The sequence below is a fragment of the Anoplophora glabripennis genome, unplaced genomic scaffold (assembly GCF_000390285.2).
Source record: "Anoplophora glabripennis isolate ALB-LARVAE unplaced genomic scaffold, Agla_2.0 scaffold369, whole genome shotgun sequence".
Lineage (NCBI taxonomy): Eukaryota > Metazoa > Arthropoda > Insecta > Coleoptera > Cerambycidae > Anoplophora > Anoplophora glabripennis.
In genome coordinates this window covers 388,869-411,263 of record NW_019416678.1, presented here as the reverse complement: position 1 = coordinate 411,263, position 22,395 = coordinate 388,869, and the positions used below count along the sequence as shown (strand labels likewise).

The 22,395-nt window shown below is 33.1% G+C and overlaps 2 protein-coding genes across 2 annotated transcripts in view; one reads left to right on the top strand and one right to left on the bottom strand.

Moving 5' to 3' along the window:
- LOC108908168 (zinc transporter ZIP1) overlaps positions 1-22,266 on the top strand; it is a 28,798-nt gene extending 6,532 nt beyond the window's left edge. Inside the window, exon 2 of the mRNA XM_018712102.2 lies at positions 20,735-22,266. Within this exon, the coding sequence (XP_018567618.1) occupies positions 20,740-21,771 (1,032 nt within the window). The 5' untranslated portion in view covers positions 20,735-20,739 and the 3' untranslated portion in view covers positions 21,772-22,266. The remainder of the gene's footprint in view (positions 1-20,734) is intronic.
- On the bottom strand, positions 6,660-7,703 carry LOC108908159. The gene is made up of 2 exons (XM_018712092.1): positions 6,881-7,703; positions 6,660-6,805 (listed from the first exon to the last, which is right to left on the bottom strand). The coding sequence occupies exons 1-2, from the start codon at positions 7,701-7,703 to the stop codon at positions 6,660-6,662; spliced, it is 969 nt and encodes a 322-aa protein (XP_018567608.1).
- Positions 22,267-22,395: the final 129 nt, after the last annotated feature.

The following is a 22,395-nucleotide window of genomic DNA, read 5'->3' as shown; positions in this document are numbered from 1 at the left end:
TGAATTTTTAAATATTTTTTCATTCTTCTTTAAAAACGGTGTTCTACATTTGTTTCGATAAAATTAGCCGTTTTCAAAAAAATTAAGTTTTTGTATAACACGTCATTGAGATAACAAATCAAAATTGAGTACACAAGAGTATTAAAAATTGTAAATATATTATAAATATTAAAATTTAATTAAATTATACACGTTGGTTGAAAAGTTAAAGCCGAAAAGTTAAATCGCTGGGTATCCCTGGGGCTCTGCGTCTCTGTTAAGGGGCACTTTCGATTTTTTTTTTTTTATGAAAAACTAGGGTTATTTTGACCTCTCCTATACACTCCCGAGAGTATGCCATATACTATACGAGACACCCTATATGTATAATATATTATATAAAAAACACAATATCTAAAAGTTGTACTTAATTTTAACTTTTATAATACTACTTCTGAAAAAGAGAATAAAATGCTACGTAAAATCGAAAAAGTAAGTATTCTAATTCCAATAAAAGTTGTTATGGTTTGAAACTGACAAAAATAATCATTTGGTCTTTTGAAGTTAATTTAATTTTGTATCTGCAATCAGTATCTATACAGGGTGGGCCACCAGTAACGCCTCGGTCGCTAGTGACCAAACGGCAAATGTTACAGAAACCTGTTTAGGTGGGTATGTGTAGGTTGATTACGGCTACATTTTAAAAATATTTTGAGATATATAGAGTGTCCAGGAAAAGCGTACCATATCAAGTTATGTTTTTTTAAATGGAACACCCTGTATTTTACTGCATTTTTGAAAGCACCGTAAAAAAATAGGTGAACTTTATTAAAGGTTCTGCATACCTAGGACTTATAGTTTGTGAGATATTTCAATTTAAGTGAAAATGCAGGCATAGCGTAGAAATTTAATATTAGCAATAAAAAAATAATTTTAAGAAAGCAGCTTTGGAGGGTCTATTTTAGATCCTTGAAGTTATAAATTGTTATATTTGTCGTTCCTGGTGGCCCACTCTGTATCTACACAGTTCACAGAGATATCAGCAAAAAAACAATTTAATGAAAATTATTAGTTCATTATTACAATATTAAGTAGATATTATAATCACATATTCAGACAGGTAGATAAAATAAGACAAATACATGACCTACGATCAATAGCAATCTTCATTTTCATTTAATAGGTATACAGGGTGTCCCGTTTAAAACTCCCCAGCTGGATATCTCGAAAACGGAAAAAGATAAATGATTTCTGAAAAATCCAACGTATAGTTTCAATAAATGGCTTTACTTGTGAGTACAAATCCCGTTCCTCTCAGTGCAGGTATAGATGTCGCTGCAATCCGAATACATATTTTGTTGACAGCAGTTTTGAAAAGTGACGCATATCAAAGATCTCTAAATTATAAGCAACTTTTGTGATATAAACAATTTTCGAAAAGCCACTAGTTTCCGAGATACTTGGATTTGAGGTATTTTTTTTCCAGGAGGAAGATTTTTTAAAGTTAAGTTTTCAGGCACAGGCATAACTACTGCAGATTTTCGTCGTATTAGATTGCTTTGAATAAAACAGTGATGAATTAATTTTATTTAACTAATAGATATCACAGGAAATTACTTCATTTAATCTTGTTTATGCAAATCATAGTCTTTTCGATCAAGATAAACAAAAACTGATGCAAAGTTAACAACTCTTGTGGAGAGAGGAGTTTCTCCTATCATCTGTAGATGGATATCAAATATGCTCACTAAAAGAGCTATACAAATCAGTGTGGGGGATTTCTCCGCGAGAGGAATTGTTGCAAAGGGCTGTTCGCAGGGGGGTGTTTTATCACCACTGCTATGGAACCTAGTTGTAGACAGTCTCCTATGCCACCTCAATTCGGAAATCGGTATCTATATCATCGTTTATGCAGATGACCTCACTATGCTGATTAGTGGAAAATTCGACTGATTCTTTGCTAAATATGCAATGCCCTAAGAACTATTGAAAAAATGGTGTAAGGACCATGCTTTGTTAGTCCAGGAAGACGGAAATGGGGTCAATAAAGGCACCAATTCTCCTAAACGCTACGCTAAACTTTGCATCTGATGTGAAATACTTAGGGGTTACATTCTATGCGAAGCTAACACGGAATCTTCATTTTGAAAGAAGATTAAAAAAGGCGTACATATCTTATGAACCGTTGGTTGAACCTGGGAAATGAAACCAAAAGTGGTCCATTCAGATGTTCAGGTAGAAAATGCGGCCCAATTAAACGATCGCCATATACTCCTGCCCATACATTGACACCGAACCTCCTCTGAAAGCTAAACCGACGAGTAGTGTGCGGATTTTCATCTGACCAAATGTGACTATTATAGCTGCAAAGAAATTAACTCTGTTTCACTTTAAATAAAATTTAATATTGAAGTTACAAAACTCCAAGAGTTCAAGTAATTTAAATTTCATTTCACAACAATTTCAATTTCATTACAGAAATAATGACATAAAGCTAACACGGAATCTTCACTTTGAGAGAAGATTAAAAAAGGCGTACATATTCTATGAGCAGTGTTGCAGAACCGTTGGTAAAACCTGGGGCATGAAACCAAATGTGGTTATGTGGATATACACTACCATAGTGAAACCAATGTTGGCCTACGGAGCTGTCGTCTGGTGGCCGAAAGTCCAGCAGACGACAGCTAAACAAAAGCTCAGCCAGTTACAAAGGATTGCCTGTCTCAGCATAACTGGAGCTATGCGAACAACTCCTACCATAGCAATGGAGGTAATGCTGTGTTTGCCACCTCTGGATATTTATCTAAGAGAAGTGGCCTTGGCAACCAACCTTAAACCGGATGTAGGATGAGAAGTCAGGAGTCGCCTTTGGAATGGGGTCGTCAGGAAGATGCCCCTTCTGCAGGCAGTATTTCTCCTCGATTTGCATTCGACAGACCCTACACCGTACTCATCAGAAAACGGGAGGAAACCGCTCACATCTTTACAGACGGATCAAAAAGGAAGGAAGGTTGCAGGATGTGGAATTTATTCTAGATCATTGCATATCTGATATCAGTAGGCAATGGATAGGCATGCTACCGTGGTACAAACGGAATTAGCAGGTATAACCATAGCCTCTAAAGAAATCGCCCGTATGCATACTACGGGTAAAACCACCAGAATCTATACAGATAGTAGACAAGCATTACTGATCTTGCGCAATCATAAGATAATTACTTGGTCAGTATGAGAAATCAAGCATTGGTCGTGCCTCAGTTTTCAACAGCATATCTGTGTGCTGGGTCAAGGGACACGAGCAGTGCAATGGCAACAAAGAAGCTGATAGGCTAGCCAGGAGTGCATCGGGTCTCAATATTTTTGGACCCGGTTCCTCCAGTGCGCTTCCACTGTCAGAAATTATTGAAATTATTAAGGAAAACACCCACACAGAGTTTATGAAACGGTGGGATGATAACATAACTGTCAATTTGCTAAGGAGTTCTTAGAATACCCTAGCAAGGATACAGACAAAAAATACCTGTCCATGTCCAGGTCAAATCTTCGCCTAGTGACAGGTATTCAAAATGGACACTGCTGGCTAAAGAATCACTTTCACAATATGAGGAAGTACGAGTACACGAAGTAAGATTCCAGATTCCAATACTTGAGCCCTGATTGGTTTCTGTACCGTGCCTACTTCTATGTTTTTTGTATGTTCACTGTTAGTTATTAAATCGTCATGGCAACGTGTCGCAAAATTCTAACTCTTTTTAAAACTTTTATAAGAGAAAATTACCCATATTTATAAGAATAATGATCTAGTAGATATGCTACTTATTTAAAAGAATTGTCGTCAAAATACGGTTGCTGCTTGACAAAGAACGCTTTCCCAATGAGTATCTATATTCCAACTTTAGCAGTTTTCTTAATCTTGTACAACGTGCTAGGGAACCTGGTGATTTACGTGAATATCGAGAAGGGCATACAAGATAATGTGAAAATAAATGTCGTGAAGAAAGAGGAAATTTCAAATAGTCTTTGAACAAGACTTGGGATGGTCGCAATGGGCCACTTCCATACCCATTGAGATCATCAGACCTTAACCCTTGTCTTTTTTGTGGAACTTAAACATTTGAGGCTTTAACTGTTACATTTCTCGCTTATTTGTGGAAATTTACAATATGAAAAAGTTGCCTATTTTTTCCTCAAGTTAAAAAGAAGGTTTTGAGGAATTTATATTTCCGACTATGCGCAATTTCGTAAAAAATATTTGACCTTCATTTGTTTTTTATTTATTGCGTATACTTACTTTGTGATTACTATAGCTATGGGCTTAAAGGAGTTTAACGAATTAAGCTCATAAAACTCTGTTCGATAAAGGATCATAAATAGTTTAGGTCGGAAACTTTTTATTGTCCACAGTTGTACACATATTTGATATAAATCAGGACACCTGTACATGAATCCTAACGAGTACATACACGCTTATGTTAATGTATAAAGGTATACTAAACTATAAAATATAATACTTTATGTCACATCCCATCTAAAAATCATAAGGTAAAAAGCGTCACATTAACTTTATGGAAACTTATTTGTTTACTCTGCATTCTCTATATTCAAACCATTCTCACGAGCTAAATAATTTTTAACTAACTGTCGTTGAACATTAAAAATGTATGTAGCTATTTGTTTCTTCTCAGTAGTATTTTTTTGTTCAAAATTAACAGTGAGTGAGGTGTGTCCTGTTTCATAAATAATACGGAAGTATTTGACGACAAAATCTAAAATGCCAGTTTCTAGATTCTCAATTTTTGTGGATATAGGATTTTTGAGCAATTAATCGTTGTTGAAAAAAAGTAACAACAAATCAATCTTTCGTGATTTGAGCAGAGCCTTTAACTGCGTAAATCATAATTTATTACTATCTATTTTGGAAAAATTTGGCATAAGAGGAACTGCACTTAACTGGGTATCAACATTTTTTCGGGATCGTCAGCAGTATGTGTCTTTAAAGGTCGAATCTAATCAATCTATAGATTTGTTTGTTTTATTCATTTTATATGTCAATAATCAAATCAAGTGTCACAGAACATATCGCCTATACAGCATAGACTTTTCAATGGTTTTATCCTCAAGGGATTCAGATGCATTGAGTAGTAGAACCGCAGATGCAGTGAGCAGAGTCTCACAGTACTTTAACAATGTCGATTTGTTTTTTAACGTGAACAAAACTTATATTTTAAGAATACGTAATTATCAAAGAACTATCGAAGATATACATATTAAAGTAAATAATAAAATTGTGACTAATGCACATGATGTGTACGTTTTCTAGGTGTTTATTTGGATGAATTCCCGAACTTTAAATTGCATTGTGATAAACTATTTTGAAAATGAAGTTTCTTTTCTTAAATTTGCGAACGGTGCTGAACCTTTCCCAGCTTGTACACGTTTACTATGCCCAAGTAGATTCAAGATTTATATACGGAATTTGTTTATGGCGTAATTCGACTAATTGTGGTGTTTTTATTGCTCAAAAAAGAATCATCCGTTGCATGTAAAAATCTCAGACAGAGAGTCATGTAGACAATATTTTAAGGATTTTTTTACCCCTTCCCTGTTTGTTTATATACGGATTATATGTTTATGTATATAGAAATAAGAAAAGCATTGACATTAACAAAAATAAGTACCTACAATTATAACACGAGACATGCTGGTGATCTTAGAGTGCCGTTTGCCAAACTAAACTAACCCTGAATAAGGAGCTGTTTCGGTCCAAAATATTTTATTCGTTTACCAAACGATGTTTAATATTGTTTGTCTGTACAAATTTTTTATTTTTTGCTCGAAAATGTTTTTACAGTGTGTCAGAGTTTTTAGATTTTTAAATCAAAGTTTTTATTTTTATTTTTGTTAGATTAAGTGTATGACGAATCCTATACATGTATACTATCTTAATGGAAAATAAATCATCATTATTATTATTGTTAATCGATTTTCTTTATGTTAACTGACTATTAACGATGGAAAAGGTAAACACAGACTAACAGAAGATTGTAAAAAACATGTATTTTCTTTATAAATGAAAATTTTGATTGCTTGTTGGCTCTTAAAGAAGTTAATCTTTTCTTTTTTATCTTGAAATTGCTTATATCGAGACTGTTTACTTGACTGCTTTGTCTGTGGTATGACTAATCCCATTATCATTATTTACAGCGATTATCATTTAGTAGGTGTAGGTCTGGCACTTACATAATAAGGTTCAAAATTCATTACTTCGAATCAAATGCGATTGTGTCTGACGGATGGAATATGATTGTAATGCACTAGAAGCAAAGCTATTATATTAGCACAAGGCTATTAAATATTATAGATAAGCACTATAATAGACAAAAGCAGATATATACCCATTGTGTTTTTTTAGAGAATTCTTTAATAAGACACATTTGATAGAATCGTAGACGTAAGCAACCATTGCTTACTATTACAGCAGCAGGTACTTATTTTTGCTTTAACATAGTCCAACCCCTGGACTATTATTGATTATTTATTTGATTTTTTAAATTTGTTTTTTTTATGGAGAGAGAGTAGTAAATAATACCATAAATAAATTAAACATCGCTCTCTTCTTCAGATGTTACTCTGAAACTAGAGATCTTCTAATCTTGTCACTATTTATATTTGATCACTGGTCACTGATCCGTGACGTTCCGGTGGGTGACCTCGTACGCGTTGTTGACGTTCCAGTGGGTGAATTCGTACGCGTTGTTGACGTTCCAGTGGGTTGCTTTCACGGATGACTCTCTTCCATATACCTGGCAGATCCACGTCAACGTCCCTGTTGAAATTGTTCGGATTTCTGTAAATTTCTAATGCTTCGCTGTATAGCCGGGGCCAAAATCTTCTCTCTCACTTCTCACCACCATGTTGGCTTCACTCAAATCCACTGTGTGTCCCGTGTCCGGCCTATGCTCTGCTTCTGCCAATTTTTCCCAGTTGATATTTTTGAGGTGACTTTTGTGTTCCTTTAACCTCGTGTTGATGTGCCTTCCTGTTTGTCCTATGTAGACCTTTCCACAAGAACAAGAAATACTGTACATGCCGGGGCCCTGGAGCTGGTCGTTGTTGCAGGTCTTTGGAAACGCTGCCGCCACCTTCTTTACAGTGCTGAATACTGTGTTGATATTCCTCTTCTTTAAAAGACGCCCGATTTTATCTGTACAACCTTTCACGTAAGGTAAATACGTCGTCGCTAAGTACTCCCGTTTCTCCATGGGCGTATGTCTCCTCTTAATAGCTCGTTCGTTTTTTCTCGTCGTGCAGCCATTCACTATCAGGGCCGTGCGTAGGTGTTCTAGTTCCTCGGCCAAGTGTCTTGTCTCGCTGATGATCCGCGTTCGATGAATCAATGTATTTATTATCCCCTGTTTCTGGGCTGGGTGGTGGTGGGACTCCGCATTCAGATATCTGTCTTTGTGAGTTGGCTTCCTATATACTCGATGTCCTAAAGTATCATCTGGTTTCCTCTCAACCAAAACACCCAAGATGGGAAGGGCGGCATTTTTCTTTATTTCCATGGTAAACTGGATATCTGGATATATCCTATTGATGTGATACAGGAAATCCGCTATGGTGTTGTGTCCGTGAGGCCAGATGATGAAGGTCTCAACATATCGGTACCACCGCTTAGGCCTCAACGTTGTGGATTCCAGGGCTTTCTTCTCAAAGGCTTCCATGTGTATTGGCCAGGACTGGAGATAATATCTCACCCATTGCTGCTCCTTCCGTCTGTTCGTAGAATTGGTCCCGGAATGCAAAGAAGGTCAATTTTATGCAGACTTTTGCCAAATCCATTAGGCTCTCATCCTTGTCCTCTGCGATTAGTCTTCGATGCAGTTCCTCCAGGGCTTCGTCGATGAGTACTTTCGTAAATAGGGATGTAATATCGAAGCTCACCAGGATATCTTCTGGTTGGAGTTCAATTCCTCGAATCTTGTCGTTAAAGATTCTTCACTTATCACCATTGATTCCAATGGTTTGGAACCAATAAAAAAATATAGGTGTAAGCCTAATTGTAAAGACTCGAACACTTAGATATATAACAAAATGTTGATTGTCTAGATATAACTTTTCAAAATCTATTTTTCGCTTAGCATGTTGATTTACAATAAATCGTTATTTAATTTAATTATAATATTTAGTTACAGGAAATGTCTCATCTCGACCATTTGTTTGTTAATTTATTTTTGTAGTTCGTCTTGCTGTTGACTGGTTTAATCACGTATCTAATATTTGTCGAATTGAAACTACTAGTAGTACTGTCTTTAGTTTTTGACCTCTTTCAAAATTTTTCCTTTTTAATTGTGCCACCTGAAATACATATTTCTATTTACGCCTCTTTCCAATCTTTTTCTCTGTGCAATTATATGTGGAATCTCTATATTTTGTAATTTAAAAGTTGAATGAAATGACTTAAAGGACTTAATAATGACTATACAACAGCCACAAATATTTTATCACTGTCAAGAAAAAATTGTTTTTTATCTGGTGTAACATTTACGTCTACTAACGATGATTTAGTTAAAATAGTTAGGAAAACAAAAATGATACTGGTTGTTGATATACTATTTATAAAATTCATTTACTAATTTCATTAATTTCGAAGATTTACAAGCTCCTGGGATTGATAAAATAAAATTGTCTATCTGTATAGATGCGTCCACTTCCATGAATAACACTTGAAATTAGACAGTCAAATGTAAAATAAATTTCCTTTGAGGTTTGATATTAATTTCATATTCATATAATAGTACGTAGTAGTGTATTCTCGTGAAGTTGTAATGCTCAACGTATAATTTTAACCACTGTGTCATGTCTATCTGTTTTGTATACTCCCAGCACTTATTAATTCATAGCCCCACAAAAAAAAAAGTATCGGATCTGGTATTCAGACCCATGTATTTCCATGTATTTTTTTCCGCTGAATCCGAATCTGCCTTCAGATTTGGCCCAACGGATCTGAGTTTTCGGGATAATTCAAAAAACAGGTTAAAATTCACAAAAAACGTCATTTACGATCGACGAAAGTTATAAAAAATCAAATTATTCTACCAGCTCACTAGACGTATGATTTTTCACTCGTTTAGTTGCAATTTATCGTCATAGAGTCAGACAAGCTGGTCCAATTTCATTCAAAAACAGAAAATAGATCAAAATGCTTAAAAACGCCATTTTCATGGCAAAATTCGTTTTACATCTTTCTATCCAGACGTTCATGCATGAATATACATATTTATTCATCCACCTGTACCACCTATAAAACCCACCCATCCATATACTTTAGGTGCCGAGAGATGAGATAACAGCCTAGAAGATTGAGAATGCAATAAGACTTGTAGAATACTCTACTTACTAAACAAAAGAAAACGATATCTATAAATCATTCTTATTTTTGTTGCTCTAACGTATTCTCTTTTCTTCAAAAGATCTATGCAAAGATTACGTTTTCGTTTATTCGTTTTATTTTTCTTTTCCCTTTTTAACAACCAACAAGTTTTCGCCCTACATGTACAAAGGGCGAAAATTTCCGAATATTTCTGAGGCGAAATTGAAAGAAGGTGTATTCGATGGACTTCAGATTCGGACATTGTTCAAGGATGCAACATTTTTCACTACAATGAGTAGCGTTGAGAAGAATGCTTGGACTAGTTTCAAAGTTGTAGCGACAAATTTTTTAGGAAACAACAAGAGTCTTAAATACGAAGAAATTGTATTAAAACTGATAAAAGACTTCCAAGACCTGGGATGTTTGATGGACTACAAGTTGCACTTCCTTCATTCACATCTGGATTGGTTTCCTGAAAATCGTAGAGATTATAGCGAAGAACAAGGCGAACGATCTCATCAGGATATGAAGGTTAAGGAATAGCGATATCAAGGAAGATGGGATCACAACATGATGGCCGATTTATGTTGGTTCTTAAAAAGAGAAATGAAAAATACAGGGACTAAACGAAAGCGTAACCCTTTGCATAGATCGTTTGAAGAAAAGAGAACACGTTATAGCAACAAAAATAAGAATGATTTGTAGATATCGTTTTCTTTTGTTTAGAAAGTAGAGTATTCTACAAGTTCTCAATCTTCTAGGCTATCTAGGCTGTTATCTCATCTCTCAGCACAAAAAGTAGATGGATAGATGGGTGGATGGGTGGGTTTTATAGGTGGTACAGGTGGATGATAGAAAGATGTATGAATTCATAAATGGGTGGGTGGATAAAAAGATGGAACCAGAACTCTGCAACACGAATTATGCCATGAAAATGGCGTTTTTAAGCATTTTGATCTATTTTCTGTTTTTGAATGAAATTGGACCAGTTTGTCTGACTCTATGATGATAAATTGGAATTAAACGAGTGAAAAATCTTACGTCTAGGGAGCTGGTAGAATAATTTGATTTTTTATAACTTTCGTCGATCGTAAATGACGTTTTTTGTGAATTTTGACCTGTTTTTTTAATTTTCCCGAAAACTCAGACCCGTTGGGCCAAATCTGAAGGCAGATTCGGATTCAGCGGAAAAAATACATAGAAATACATGGGTCTGAATACCAGATCCGATACTTTTTTTTGTGGGGCTGTGTTTTCGTCCTAGTATTATATGAAAGATTGTTTCGGAAAATAGGTGGTATTTTCTGCATCTATATATTTGTAATTGAGTAAATTTTTAGAATGTGTTTTCTATAGATATTTGTAGCTACGAGTCTTGCAAGTCTGAAACCCTTCTCTTCGGGGTGTAATCGACTTGTTTAAGGAAACTGGTATGTTTTTTATTTGTTTGTCCCTGATTACAATATCTGTGATTCAGAAGACAATTAATATTTTTTCTGATTTATTGTATTGTATATTGTTATAGATATAATACATTGTTCCTGTGTCGACAGGTCGTGTTGTAGTACAATTTTTATTTCATTAATAATAGGTGGTTATTATTTATTACTTTAACATGATCTTAATGATTTAACTGTTTAGTGCATAAGTCTTGCAACTCCATCACTCCGTTCTTCTTTTTTTATAACTTTTCCGAGATGAGATATAATTTTCTATTCGTGTTAGTTGTGTTCTAGTTAGTATATATTTTTTTGTTTTGAACCACTAAAATATAAAAAAACACAAATAAACTTGTGATAGCAAATACGTTAATACCTTTAAACTTGTTTTTCTATAATTAACGTATATATGAATATTTTTAAAGAAAACAATGAATTTATTATAAATAAATAATATATTATTAATATAACAATTAAATAACTGTTCTCCTACTCCCCCACTACATTTAACCTGCTTCTGATATATAACGGTACATTTTTTATTGAATAACGAATTCATCTAGGATAAAAAAATATGCCACTGCTGGAATAAACACTATAAGCACTTGGTAAATGAAAGATAAATAGTGATAATCAAATTGTTTTGTAATATATAAATAAAAATCACATGGGGAAAATGGTGTAATTTATAAGTATTTTAGTGTTATATATGTACTAAGCCTTGCTTAGTAGTAGCCTACCTATGCACTTGCAATTTAAGGTAATAATTATTATTTATTATAAATTACTATATATACTTATATTTTGCAGCATTTAATCGATTATACCTTTTTCTATACAGATATTCAATCGGCTAAATATTTTGTAAATTATTGTCAGGATTTGATTTATTTTAATTTAATTATGTTATTATGTATCTAGATATTCAACTTACGTTTATGCAATTAAAAATCAGTCTTCATTGCGTATCTAAAGGGGGACTTTTTGCATGAGGCATTTCTTTTATTTAGTTTACTATGTTAATGATAATGTAATTGTAGCTATTGTTATACAGGGTGTTTATTAGTTTCCATCACCCATGTCTTTTTAATGCAATTAAATCCGCCCCAGCGCTAACCAAAATGGTCGCAGAGGATGGACGGAAACAATGTCCTGTGTATTTATTTATCTGCATTTGGTATATTTAAACATTTAAAGAAAAAGCAGCAACTTTCAAAATTTTCTGGGTGGTATGCAACATATTTTCTATACAGTGGCATATAATTTTAATTTTTCATAAATGATCTCGGTTTTTCTGTTTTATTTCCGGTATTTTAATCAAAAGTTTTGATACTAAGTCATCTACATCACTCAAATTTAATTGATACAGATCATCACAGCGACATGCACCGGCAACTATTTAAGGCAACCTAAAAAGGAAAAACTTATAAATAGATGTTTTTAAAATATTCACATCTAAACATACCTTATTCATTAAGTACCTATATATTATCTGGTGCTTAAGTAGTAAACGTTTCAAGTTGTTTATTTGATCAAACTTTTGACTTCTTTGGTTTATAGTTTCCACCTCGACGTTTGAGAAGAACACGTAATTTCAAATATTTTGACAGATCGATGTCTTCCTTTGTACTAATTGTAAGTGTTGCTTTCAACGTGGAATAATTTGACCATAACGTAGAAGCCTTTATACATAAATCGGAAAAGTATATATTTTTATACAACTCTCTGCAGAGGAGCGTTTGTTGTATGTCTGGTAGTCTGAATATGGCGCAGCCTGACAGCAATACATGGATAAAATTATTGTATTTGCTCAGTCGACTATTTTTTAATTTTTACTAGATTCTGCACGACTAGTCTCTGAAGTGGTAGTTCTAGTGAAGACAAATTACGTCGAACTTTGTAGCCACGAAGTTCGAAAAATACTGATATAAGCATCAATAAAGCGACTACCTAAAAATAATAACTGTTTTTAAGGTCCACACTTTCTTTCCCTTGACACCCATAAACGAAACTCTTTTTCAATTCCTCGTACTGATTCTGTTTCTTTAAGTTAATATATACAGTGCGACCCTGATTTTAAACTGTGTACTTATTATACCTTTTTAAATGAGGTATTTATTGCCCGATTTAATTAGTTTTTCTTTAATGGAGGTCTATTAAATCACGAATGATTTGAATTTATTTTCAGTTTTCAAAGCCTACTTATAAATTTTCTTCGTTTTTAAATTTGGTTTACCTCTACCTAAAATTGGTTAGCGTTTTTTTTTTAATTTAAAACTGGCTTCTACGCCCTTTCAATTGGGTAGAAAATTTGTAAAAATTTCGTCATTGCTAACTGTAAATTGATGTTAATGATTTTTATCATTTCTGTACTTTCTAAACAGAGTAAGCAATCTACAAATAAATTAAATAAACACTTACTAATTTGTTATTTTTAATGTTTAGTTTCAAATTAAACAAATTTACAAATCGGAATTTTTGCCTATATATAATGTATAAAAAATGTCAATTTTATTCGAAATCCATAAATGATATCAAAATATTGTAAGAGGAAAAAAATCTTCTAAAATAGTGCTTATTCTTAAAAATATAAATTCTGGCCTCACTGGCGTAAATACAAAAAAATTACGGGATAGCCAGTGGCGCACAAGCACTAAAAAGAGAGCATCCTGTATATGTATTATTACCAAATGTTTTATTTACGTTGCGCTTATATAAAAAAATAAGTGTACCAAATTTCAAGTTTCTAAGAAAAACAGTTCAAATTATTTGAAAAAAAACTAGGTTATCTGTTCTATATTTAGAAGGCTATATCTCAGTAGGCGTGCATTTTTGTAAATGTATAGGCATGAGCGTAGCTACAATTTTTGTTTGGGGTGGGCCCAGGGCTGCAAGTTCTATGGAGGCCCCTAAAAAAAAATCTCGCACTTAACCGATATAAAATTTGATTTGATTATAAAAAAGTCACGCAGTTGTCGATATGACAAATATGGTAATACATATTAGATCTTTTTTTTCTGGGGTGGGCACTGGGCTTTGTGGGGTGGGCCGTGCACACCTCTGCCCCCCCCTAGCTACGCCCATGTATAGGTAAGTTACGCTAAATAGTCTTATTTTCGTCCAAGGAACCTGTGGTCAAGCGTTTTTAGGTACACTCTGTATTTTTTAAATTCTAATATAGATTAACCACTTAATTATAATTATGAATGACAAAATATAAATAATGATATGTGCAATGAAAATATACAAAAATTGCAGCGTCAATCTGAAATTTTTAAATTATTTTCAACCGCCTCTATGCATTTATTACATAGCGTTTGAATATTTTTCCGTTTGCAAGAAATAAGTTCGGTAAGATGACGTCCAAAAGAAATAAGACTACGTATAATTGAAAATAATTTTAAAATGTGAATAAATTGGTTTGGTGCAACTTTTATTTGAATCAATTTTTGGGAACACTGTACGTAGTGACCACAAAAAGGTTTTACTGTTATCGGATCTATGAATTTAACTTTTCTAATTACACAGACCCAAACAAATTTTAAACTAGAAACCAGATTATACTTTTCCGAAGGTTTTTGATGAGATGTATCCGATTTCTATATCAGAATAGCTCTACGTAAGATTTTCGAAATATCCTAACCTAAAAATGCGAAATACACGTATTTTTCGTTATATTTGAGGTTATATTACATCACGAGGTAATTTTCCGCACAAAAGTCATTATGGTATCTGAAATTACTACCCTTCCCCTTCATAATCCATTTTGAATCTTTCAATTCTTTGAGAAATTGTCTGTTGAAAATTATTGGTGAAGGGAATAATAAAATTACAAACGCTTAAGGTCCTACTGGTTGTTCGATTTTTTGGAGTTGCTGATTACGAATCAGTCAATTAAGTCAAAATTACTAAATTCAAATTAGCGAATCCAATATGACGGATGCAATGAAGAAAAATTCTGAAGGAAAACATAGATATAAATTGTTTCATTAATGCAATGTTTTTTAAAAAATATATCCATAAAGTTTTCTAATTACGATTACAATAACACTTATTCTTCAACACTCAACACTCAAAACCCCATAACTCTGGGGATCAAAGTTTCAAACACAAAAAGTTCTACTAACTGCAGACAGCGTATATGAGAAATACTATATTCTCGGGTTGAATCGCGTCTGAGTTTGCTTAAGTCTCGACGTTTTGTATGCGGTATGCTTGGTTGACTATCCTTCGCCATTTGTCCCTATCCTTTGCCTTTTGTTTTCACCAGACAATTTCCAGTTATTGTAGATATATTTCCATCTCTGTTTTCCATCTTGTTTTCTGTCGTCCTGTCCTATTTTTACTTCCAACTGTTCGTGTCATTATCATTTTTTGTAATTATCTCTGGCATTCTTTCACTATGTCATAATCACCTTAATCTTTGAGTCTTTATAACACTTACTGTTCATAAAAGCTTTTTATTTCCTCGTTTGTTCTTCTAATCTAATCTTATTATATTCTTTTTACTCCAGTCTTGATTGTTCTGATTTATTTATAACGATTGGTCTTATTACTGTCTTGTATAGCTTTATCTTTGTCCAGAAATATTTTTATTTCTAACTATCTTCTATAGACCCGCTACACATTTGTTTCGTGACATTATTCTAGCTTCGATTTCCTCCAATTTTTGGGTTTCTTGCAAATATACATCCCAAATAAGTGAATTGTTCCACTTCTTCAAACCTGTATGTTTTCCTCGATTTGTGCCTACTATACTACTATTAAAATAATAATTCCTCCATCTAGGTCAAGTCGTGAAAAATGGCAGCCTTTACGCGGATAAATTATAATCTTTGTTATCTTTATCTCTTCCAACCTCTTTGAAGATAACATTATACAAAAACATTTAGAAACATTAATTGACAATAATTACAACACATTTCAATTAAGCACCATTTGCTTCTTGGCCATACCATATAGTGAACAGATTTATTTTGTATATTTCAAACTGTTTTTTGGAAGAAATTCGCTTGGTGTCAGCACTGATCGCAATTTGTAAATCTTTTACGTCGTCTACCATCGCAAGAGTTTTATCTATAGGCGTCAAGTTTGTCGACTCTGTTGCGTCACATAGATCAATCTTCTGGTTGTGAAAGGCGTCAGATATAAATTCTTTAATAGGTGACCATTCTGTGGGAATGGACAAAATGAATTTGTCCACCTTACAGGTACTATCAAGTAGCGTTTATGGTAATTATTGTTTTTTATAATGTTATCTTAAATTAGAAAAGTATTTTTCTGAATGTGAGATTTGTTTGCACATAGTAAAAAAGGTTTCTGGGGAAAACCACTTTTATAATTTCTACGCACCATTTTTGGGAAATCAATCTTTGTGATTGGTGATTGCTTATAAAAAAATTATCATAACGTCTTAGATCAACAATAATTGAACAAAATATTTAACAAAACCATTAAAAAATATATACAGCGTGTCCCACTAGTGCGGGAAAGTCCAATATCTATGTTAAAATGAGGAATATATGGATTTTTTTGTTTACTGTGTTGCCACATTTCTCAGAATGTACAAATTAAAAATATATTCAACTATACAGGGTGTTCCACTTTTCCTGGACAGACACCAACTTTGGTTTTTTAAATGGAAACACACATTTTTTATATTTTTTTCGGATTCTACATCAAATAAAGGGTACTTTGTGTAGAATAGTTTTATTCAAATATTCACAGTTTTTGAGATATCTCGCTTGAAAGGTTTTTCTAGTCGATATTGGTTGCTTACATTTTCTGATACTGACAGGTTATACTAATAGCTACTAAGCCCATTTGTATAATGATACATAAAAAATGTATATAAAAATTAACGTGTTTTCTTGTCTCTCTGAAAACCTGTTTATTTTTGTTTACGCTCAATATTGCTGACATTTGTGACAGTGTCTATGTCATTCGTTGGTTAAAATGATTGTAACTTTTTCTTGATGTTCATTTTATTATTATTGACGATGTTTATTACTACATATATACTATGTATTAACTTTTTTCTACGAATAAGTAAGAAAGATAATACATACGAGGAAAGGAGGAAAGGTACACATACAACACTCGTACATACAAAAGAAAGTTCAAACCGAAAGAATTCGATGGGCTGAACACGATCCTGTGGTCAAAATGCATGACTTGCCGATGAGTTTCGGAGAAACGTGAGATTTTTGTGTGAAATTGCCCAAATATGAGTTAAAACTGATTTTTTCCTAAATTTTGTCCAAATGTCATTTTCGTAGTATTTTGTCCAAATGACGTCGTATTCAGCGCCCCAAAATACTACTAAAATTGTATACTTGGACAAAATTTTGGAAAAAATCAGTTTTGACACATATTCGGGCGTTTTCATTAAAAAATTTCTTCGGGAGGGCATGAAGTTTGACTACATGATGGTGCATGTTCAGCGTATCGAATTTCTTCGGAAATGATATGTAGGTTTGGACTTTTTGTCTGTGCAATTGGTCTTGACTGAAAATATTTTGTATCAAATAAATATACCTTTTATCTACCTCTGAACTTTGGGTACCTAGTAATAGTACAAGGATGTCATGACTATAAAAATATCTAGATAAATACCCAATCTAAGGATCAAGAATTTATTTGCTTTGGTGTATTAAATTATTTCATATCTGATAAATGGCATTTTATTATATGAATATTTCTTAAAGTGATAATATTGGTCTAAGTAACCGTACTAAAATAAATCCATAAACAAAACCATTTATGGCTATCATTTTTCAATTTTATCTGTGTTATTTTCCGTCTTTGTTAGAGGTATTCAAAATAATATTCAGAAATCTTAATAAAATTAAACATTTTAATTACAAAGCCATGATGATGTTTATCTTAAAAGAATAATCCAGTACCTATTGTTTCTTTCGATAAAAGATTATTTTTAGAATTACATAATATGAGTGTAAGATTGCCAAATACTTTTGAACATCTTTATTTATTTATTTAAAAACTTTGTGTAAGTTTGCAATTAAAGTAATAAAATGCTGCAGGTGCATCACATATTTGTCGATTTTAGCCAAAGCTCCAAGTTGATTGTGGAAATTAAGGGAACTCATGCATTTATGAACGTTTTTCAATAAGTTTAATTTCAATTTCAATTCAGTATAGATTTTTTATATGGATCCTAATCACGAGGATGTTTTTTTTGGTTATTTTAAACCAAAATGCATTTATAAATCGAGGTTTTAAAGCTGCTAGTTTTCAAGACCAGGGTAATTTTATCACATTTAGGTATTCATTAAATTTCATAAAAAGATAAGATATTTAACGCACTATTGAAAATATACCACATAAATTCTTGTCGAAATTTGGATATCGAGATTTCATTGAATCTGGCTACACAAACGGTGACCAAAAATGAAGGCTCGTATTCTTTGGTGACTTTTAAGAGGAGTCTTTCCTATAAAGTTTTTATCTAGGACGCTTCCTTAAAAAGATACAGGGTGCTAAACTTAAAAAATATTTTTAATTTTTTTACATAATTTAAAAACTAGTAAGTGAAATAATTTGAAATTAGGCATATGTATTTATGTCCAAAATCTGAGGCCTTTTCTAAAATTTAGATGTTCCAGTGGCTGAGATACAGGGTATCGGTGGCATATTTTTCTAAATAAATTAGCACGCCACTGCTTTACGGTAACAATCATGATATTTTCAGATTCGTCTTTCAATTTTTTACAAATTATTACTCTCTTATGTTTATCGAAAAAAGACTGATTTTAGAGTAAAAATTAAAAAACGAACTGAAAACAGCGCACCTCAACCCACTGGATTTCTTTTTGTGGGGTGCTGTTAAAGGGCTGGTATACAGTGAACAAATAATAATAATAATAATAATAATAATAATAATGCTTCTCATCATTTTCAAGTAACAATAAATTTCGAACAAATTACATTTTCGTTACTAAAAAGATGTCGCGCCTGTGCTCGTGGAAAAGGAGGTATTTTTGAGCATTTACTCAAATAAAATCATTAAAATGATGACTAGCGTTATTAATTTCTTTATTCGGTTAAATAACCGAATGATTAGTGTTTGTCATGTCTAAATAAAAGTGTTTTCAGTTCGTTTTTTAAGTTTTACTCGAAAATCAGGCCTTTTTCGAAAAACATAAGAGAGTAGTAATTTGTAGAAAATTGAAAGACAAATCCGAAAATATCATGATTGTTACCGTAAAACAGTGGCGTAATATTTTATTTAGAAAATTATGCCAGCGACACCCTCTGGACTATCTAAATTTTAAAAAAGGCCTCAGATTTTGGACAATGTACATATGTAAATACATGTGCACAATTTCAAATTATTTCACTTACTAAGTAGTTTTTAAATTACCTATGTAAAGAAATAAAAAATATTTTTTTAAGTTTAACATCCTGTATCTTTTTAACGAAGCGTCCTAGATAAAAATTTTATACGAAAGACTCCTCCTAAAATTCACCAAAGAATACGAGATTTCATTTTTTGTCACTGTTTGTGAATCACTCTGTATAATATCTTCGATTGCATTCCAAAATAAATTAAAACATTATGCATGGGATCATTATTTGCAGTTATTATTGTCTCACTTTAAACTTCTGTCATACTTATTGGAAAATCGTATGTTATCAACATTTCCCTGGAAAATAACACAGACACTCACAAAAAAAGTTGTCTGTACTTTTCATGCGACATATGTTATCGCGTAGTATTTTTGTCTCCTGATCACGAATCCAGTGTCAGAATTGCTATCACATCACGAAAAAGCGCTAGGAAAATACAAAAATAAATTTTATTCTGTATTCAAATGTTCATTTATATGCTTAAGACACTGCCGAACGTGAATCCGAGGTCAGAATTGATGGTTCTTTTTCTAACCTCAAAAAAAAAAACGGGTCAATTAAGGTCAAATATCACGAATTTTCAAAAAATGACAGATTCGCGCCAAATTCGTTAGAAGGGGGTTTTCGGAGTCGCTGATCACGAATTCGAGGTCAATTTTTTAAAATTCAAGATGGCGGATCCAAGATTGCCGACCAAATTTTCGAATAAATATCACATTTGCGTTAAATTTTTTATAGAGGGTTTTCGGGGTCAGTGATCACGAATACAAGATCGGATTTACAAAATTCGTTTTTAAAAATTTAATCAATTACCTTATTACCTGAGATTAGGTAGAAAACCCGCAAATAGATCTTTTACAGAAAAAAGAACAAGATAGAACAAGAACTCAGGTTATAAAGTAAGTAAACAAATATATTATAAAATTAATTTCGCAATTCTGACCTCAAATTCGTAATCAGCTACTGCGAAAATCCCCGTATACCAAATTTGGCGCGAATCTATTATTTTTTGAAAATTTGGTCAGCCATCTTGTATCCGCCATCTTGAATTTTGCAAAATTGGACTCGGATCCGTGATCAGCGACCCCGAAAACCCCCGGACACCAAATTTAACGCGAATCAGTTATTTTTTGAAAATTCGTGATATCTGACCAGTTTTTTTGAGATTAGAAAAATAACCATCAATTTTGACCGCGGATTCACGTTCGGCGGGGTCTTAACCATATAAATGAACATTTGAATATAGAGAAAATTTTTTTTTGTATTTTTCCTAGCACTTTTTCGTGAATGTTTGCTATTTTTGATCTGTTTTTTGAGGTTAGGAAATTCCTGTGATGTGATAGCTCAATTCTGACACCGGATTCGTGATCAGGAGGCAAAAATACTACGAATAACATATGTCGCATGAAAAGTACAGACAACTTTTTTTTGTGTAGCTGTGCCTTAATTTAACTGTTATTATATCTTTTATTGTGTCGAGAGTGCAATGTTTTCCTACTCAGTTCAATACTCTCGGTACAAAAAAAGTTCCTTTTATTTTTTTTACATACAATTAATTAATTTATATTTACAGAAACAATGGTTGATATCTCTGTTCGTCATGGTCATCATACTGATGGTGATGACAGTGGTGGAAATGCTAATATAGCGAAAGCGACAGCAATGGTATGCCTTTTTGCCGGGTCCTTTATTATTGGCAATATACCGATTAAATTGAGCAGGATGTTCAACTGGAAAGGTGACGCTAGGAGTAACAAACACGTAAAATTTCTTCTCGGTTTGGGAGGAGGGGTTCTGATGTGTACCACATTTATTCATCTCCTACCAGAAGTATCGGAGAGTTTTGAAGATTTCGACATCGACATTGACGTTGAAATACCTTTTGCGGAACTGTTGATGTGCATCGGATTCTTTGTTATGTATTTGGTCGAGGAGAGTGTGCATTTGTATCTACACCGAAAGGAGAAAATGTACGCGTTTAGAGAAATAAGGAAAAGTCTTTCGATTAGACGCGGCGAACTTGACGATGTCAACGAAATAGTTGACTCCCTTGAATCTCCGAAATCTCTTGTGCAGACCCACGATCACAACCCTCATTTACACCACGTAGATCACAGTCACGTACACCACAGCCATGCAGTCCACGACTTCTCAGAACATGGGACGGTGAAAACGATTAGAGGACTTTTAATTGTTTTAGCGCTCTCGGTTCACGAACTGTTCGAAGGGCTAGCAGTGGGACTGGAGTCTGGAGCTGCCACCGTGTGGTACATGTTTGGAGCCGTTAGTGCTCATAAGTTTGTTATAGCCTTCTGTATAGGAGTTGAATTAGTAACTTCATTGAAAACGAAGTTGGTAGTAATTTATGTATTTACTTTTGCTGTAGTTAGTCCTCTAGGAATAGGAATAGGTATGATTGTAACAAATATGGAACATGATTCGACCGCCGTTGCGTCAGTCATATTACAAGGGTTGGCTACTGGAACCCTTCTATATGTTGTATTTTTCGAAATTTTGCAAGGCGACAAGAAAAGTGGTCTCATACAGTATTCTTCTGTTTTTATAGGTTTTGCAATTATGTTCACAATCACCACAGTATTGTCGGTATAGTCTGTAATTTCCAAAATTTTAATTTTAACAATAAATACCTGTTTTACTTTATAAACCAGAAAAAAATGAAACTAGCACAGATAAAATCTTTATATATTGTAAAAGGTACGGCAATTACTTTAGGAAAATGTAAAACATATACGCTAGAGTTAACCCATTCATTTTATTGAAGACTTATTTACACATAGTAATTTTTATGATTATTTCATTTCTGAGTTTGACGTATCTATGTTAAATTATAAACGTACGAAATCTGTATTACGAAATGTATTATCGCTAATAAATTTATACAACTGCATAAAACAAAGGTATTCATTATTTTTTATGATAAAAGTACTTAACGGATTAGAAGATATATAGAAACTAAGCACCAGTGATTTAATAATATTTTACGTAATTTAATTTGGTGATGTATTATTTAAAGTATTTAAAACCTATATAAGTAAAATTTATTTACTGAAACATTAGGAGGCGCGTAATAAATTCGATAATAAACTTAACAGACAGAGCAAGTGTTTTATTCTTTTCTATATGTATATGTATTAGTGATGTAACGAATGCCAGTTTTTAAGCATTCACGAATGCGAATGCGAACATCTGTTGTTGACATTCGTATTCGTATTC